The sequence below is a fragment of the Varroa destructor genome, unplaced genomic scaffold, assembly GCF_002443255.2.
Source record: "Varroa destructor unplaced genomic scaffold, Vdes_3.0 BEIS01000001.1, whole genome shotgun sequence".
NCBI classification, from domain to species: Eukaryota; Metazoa; Arthropoda; class Arachnida; order Mesostigmata; family Varroidae; genus Varroa; species Varroa destructor.
This window is the reverse complement of record NW_019211454.1, coordinates 45,670,924-45,675,938: the sequence shown is the minus strand read 5'-3', so window position 1 is coordinate 45,675,938 and position 5,015 is coordinate 45,670,924. Positions and strand designations below refer to the sequence as shown.

At 42.2% G+C, this 5,015-nt stretch overlaps 1 protein-coding gene across 1 annotated transcript in view; it reads left to right on the top strand.

The window, feature by feature from the left end:
- The first annotated feature begins 923 nt into the window (after positions 1-923).
- The window catches only part of LOC111255322 (retinol dehydrogenase 11-like), a 14,575-nt gene continuing 10,483 nt past the window's right edge, over positions 924-5,015 (top strand). The window contains exons 1-2 of the mRNA XM_022817186.2: positions 924-1,353; positions 4,277-4,652. Of these exons, the coding sequence (XP_022672921.1) occupies positions 4,403-4,652 (250 nt within the window). The 5' untranslated portion in view covers positions 924-1,353; positions 4,277-4,402. The remainder of the gene's footprint in view (positions 1,354-4,276; positions 4,653-5,015) is intronic.

The following is a 5,015-nucleotide window of genomic DNA, read 5'->3' as shown; positions in this document are numbered from 1 at the left end:
CTTTCTTCAAGCGCCTTATGTTCACGCAGTACGATGCGGTGGAACAGATGTGCCATCTTATTTTCGCCGATTTAATGTATCCCTGTTTTTTTTTCCGTGTACGGCCTCGCAATGGACGGCGCGAACGATTATCGCACACCTACTGACCGTAAATGATTCAGGCCACTGCGGCACAGCCTCTTGCTGCGGGCGTGCTTTGGCACTAAAATATAGAAAGGTTCAATGCTAAGTTAAATCTGCCATTGTGGAAACTTTATCAACACCCAACGTTTACTCAGTCTCTGTCTCCAGACGGCAATTAATTTGCCAGAACAGTATTAGCAATATTTATTTAATTATTCACAGATTTAATTCGCCATGGCGACGGTAATCTTGGCTGTTTCGGAATCGCGAAATAGTCACATCTGCCCTGCACCTTTAAAATGAGAGCGCAACGCACCCCTTTTTTACATTAAAATCCAAAAACGTCCTTGCGAAATTTCTGTTATTATAATTAAGTAGAAACCAGTAGATAGCACAACTTTCTTGTGACTAATTACTCGTATGCGTATGCCTACCACAATGACTCTAATGTGGTAATTCTAGATAGAATCAGACTACGTTTACGTGCCTATACTATTTTCTTTCATTTATACGATATTATATATATGTTAGTGCGGCAGTCACAGCCCGCCTGGAGATTTCTGTTGTCGTCGGCGTCGGTTTGGATTGCAATACCTGCACCCGGATCGTCCACAGCGGATACCTTCCCCGATCCGTCTCCAGATGTCCTTCGCGAGCTGCTGGGGTGGCAATTCTTCCTCCCAGCTAAACAAATATCTCACCCCGTCGATTCTTATCCGCGCTAGGAGCACCAACGTCTGCACTCGCCCAGCAAGATCTCGCTCGCAAGGATGCTCACTCACTCGCCGTTACCACTGCCACGCGTCTTCCACCTTTCTACGTTGATGAGCCGCAACAAATCATTCAGACGACCAGGCCGCGCGGAATTCCTCTTTTAAATCAACAGTGTTTTATTTGGTCAACCGGCGTGTGTTTGTTCGCCCAGCTGCGCACTGCAGTAACGTTCGTTCATCGGCATCGCGGACAGAACACCCAGCGATATACGGCAGTCGAGACAGCGACAAGAGGTAAAATACGTTCGCTGAGGCAGAACTGTCGCTTCGCGAAGCGACCGTGGCAATCGAACACTGCGATTGATTGTGAGCTGGTGAATTAAGCCCCTGGAACGATCGACAGCGCGCTACGTCAGTATTAGTTGAACGTTTCCTGTATGTTGATACCGCTCAAACGACCACGGCACGGAATCAAAAGGGGGCAGTTGTACACCAGGGAATAACGCGGACCATCCACGTAAGTAGGAATGTCAATTTCCGGCGGAAGGCGTAGGCGGAAGGCGTATATGGTAAAGTAAGTTATTGTTGTTATTATTAAGGAGCTTGCAGCTGGTACTTTTCCATTATGACTAGATTGACAACATTAAATCAGCTGTACCAATTTCCGCGAACAGCAGTAATCTGGCCGAAAAAGGACCTGTAATAGTTGGCCTAGATCGGATAGGAATACGACCAAATTAATAGAACAAACAAAAAAATCTTGATAGTCAGCCACCGATTACGTAGATCGATCGAAGTAAGATTTCACATAGGAAAAAGTCACGAGCCAGTTAGAACGTGGCTTGTCTGACAAACTGATTATATACATTTACCTGATCTTCAAATAGGCTATAGCCTGTAGTACAATTTCAACATGTGTCAAAAAAAAAATAGGATCGTTGCCGCAATGTCGCGCGTTAGGCCATTGACACGAACGACACATGTGGCACGTCAAATCAGCGGTCAACCAAAAGCATTTACGATTCACGTGATACCCCTATTCAAATAAGTTAATGTGTTCCAAGTTGTATCTCTAGTATATACTGCATATATTTCAGACGAACTTTAGTGAGAATTTTCTACGATTATGTTATTGAAGAAGTTTACATACTATGCATTGGGATTCACTTAAACGGCTGCATTGATAAACGTTGCTCGCCGGTCGCGCGAAGCCCATATCCAGCTCGTAGTCATTTCTTCTAAATGAAATGTACGCTGTCTGTTAGAGAAGATAGCAGATACAACGGCTTACTTTTTGCAAAATAGATATCACGAGATAATACGAGAGGTGCCGGGTCGGAATCATAGTCCAGCGCTTTCTGAAGTTTCGATGAACTTTAGGCGCTTAGGCCACGAATCAAGCTTGGCTACCTACCTATCGACGCGATAGCTGTCGCAAGCAAACGTATTACGGTCACATTTAGCCTTTTCATTAACAACATTTACAACGTATCGAGGATAGATTTTGAAGCCAAAAGAGAGAAAAAACTGCACAGAACAGCAATTTTTCATTTTATTTTTTTACATATATATTAAAATTATACATATAATTAGTTATGTATATAAACATCTTTTATAATAATCCAATAGCCTTGGATGTGGGGTTTCATAGAGCTCCCGGAAACGGCCAACCCTGACATTGTTTGTTGCGCCTTTAGCTAGCTTAGGGTCTGAGGGTCTCGCGAGTATGACGATTATATTCCGCTGTTAAGCTCCCCTTCTAATAAAAACGATTTATACCGTATTATATCTGGTTCTATTAAACCAACCAGAAGCAGCATTCTTCGCCCAGATTTTGCCTTGGCATTAGGTCGCCTATATATATATATATACGCTATTTTGGAAAGCCATGGCTATTTTATATGCGTGCAATTTAATTCGAAAGTACCTTTGGGATATTAAAAAAAATAGATAACGTAACTGAGCCTAACAAGATCTAACGTTTTTAAAGGTCTTTGCGTGAGTTTACAGTTTTCATTATTCGTATATGGTAACGTAAGTTGTGACATGTTCTATTATGAAAGGGTTCTATGAGATTTTCTGATTTGCGAAAGTCTGCGTCGGTCAGTCCCTCTTAATTAGACATTTGAATCTACGTGCGTTGATCAGGAACAACATAGAACAAATCGATTTGACGGCTAAATTTCTAGACGTTACAAGCAGCAGCAGCAGTGGCAAACGGTTCTGGCCTGCTTTAATTCCAGGACACATTGTCCTCTTAGCATTATTCAATAATAGGCGCTGTGCCTAAACAGATCACTGAGCTTGCGCCAACCTGTTCGGTTTAGAGTAAGCTAGATATATTTAACATTCTAGAACTGCCTATATATAGCAATGCAGATATTGGTACGGACCTAGCGGTTGCGTATGGTGGTTTCAGTACACGAAAATGAACTGGGATGGTCCGTATTATATCATTTCTGCCCAAAAATCCTGCCAAGCTCTAACGCTTGTCAAGCAGTAGAAACAAGCTGGAATAAATATTAGTGAACAAATACGTTTGTAGGGAGCACCTGTCCCGTGTTCCCTCTCTGCCGCCCGAAAAACAAAGGCCAAATAATAATAAGAACGCAGGTGCAAATCTACGTTATTCTCCTCTTCCACAATTTTCAGTCTGAAGAGAACTTAATTAATATTTTTCCTCGACTCGAATACAGATCACTTTCCTGGTCGAGACAAATGGCGTTTTACATTAGCATTACAGGTGCTATAGGGAAAATGAAGCCGAATTATGATTAGTCCTTATGTAAACGCTTCTGTTATTATATACCTTGTTCAGAGTCGCTTCTATAATCGTCTTAGACTGTGTCTAATAAACCCTGCGCCCGCTATTTTTACTTACTTTCATCGGTTTCGATCTATATCTATTGGTCGTACTATTTTAAATCATCGGTTTCTCATAGGAACGCAATTATATTTGTTTCATGCCAATTGTAGGAAATGAGCGACTCCCATGGCAGTTACCTTGGGCCATGACAAATCCTGGAAGCTTCATATTATGAATGAGAGAACTTTAGGATATTTTCTGTGGATATTCATAGATACAAAAGTTCTCCTAGAGTCAGCTGAAACGTTTGCAGATAACGTGCAGCAGGAGCTTTATTCAAGCGACACTAATTACGGGCTCGCCGTAACCATTGTTCATTGTTGCTGGCACCAACATTTCTCAAACAGCCTCCCTTTTAGAGGGGGTCACGTCTGAAAACATCTTTTTGCTTAGGTCATCATGTTATAGTGTCTAACGTCTCACGTAAAACAATGCATTTACTGCAATTTTAGAGTGAACTCCCAGAAACAGCGGCTAGATATTACGTTAATTTGAAACTTTTCCTTATTTCGGCGGCAAATTGTTCAGTCAACTACCTACTCATGAGTGGCGCGCTTTTACTTGTTGATTCCAGGTGGCCTTGCCTACACTCGAGAGATAGTCCTTATCTCTAGACTGCTCCTGTCACTTTTGTTCGGAAGGTGTTTCAACGCGTTTAAACAGATTTTCATTGTTTGAGGGAGAAAAATTGCGCTTCACAATGTCAGGGATCGCATCCCCTGATGCATTTAATTCCCCAATCCTACCGACTCCAAAAGCAATATCCGCGACACAAGATCACTCCGCTGTTGATGCTGTTTCAACGTTTGTAGGCTTTAGCGGCGGATTCATTGTCGTTGTATTCGTGGTAGCTGTTCTGTGCAAGATCTATGCCAATGTCACCGAAGGACGATACGTTTGTCAAAAAGATCTCACGGGCACGGTTGCCATAGTAACCGGCTCGAACACAGGTTAGTAGGCTAAAAGGCCAAACTATTCTAGTTCGACGTCACTGTACCGTTGCCGCACAGATAAAAAAATGCTACTGGATTTCATAAAGACCCTTCTGTTTTGGAGTCTATGAGGCAAGTCGACTTCATTAGAAATTTCAACCTCATTAGAAAATTCATATTACTTTCGCGGTGTGGTACAATGGCGAGGTGCGATGCATTGTTTCTTACCGTGACAGGTCCAGTGAGATAGTTCGAGTGATAGAGGACGTAGTCACAAGCCCTAAGGATATGATTCTACTATTTAGCGAATTATTTTAGGGTAAGTCAGTAATCCTTCGAGATAAAAAATTGTTTGGTAGGGGTTCAGACACCACACATTAT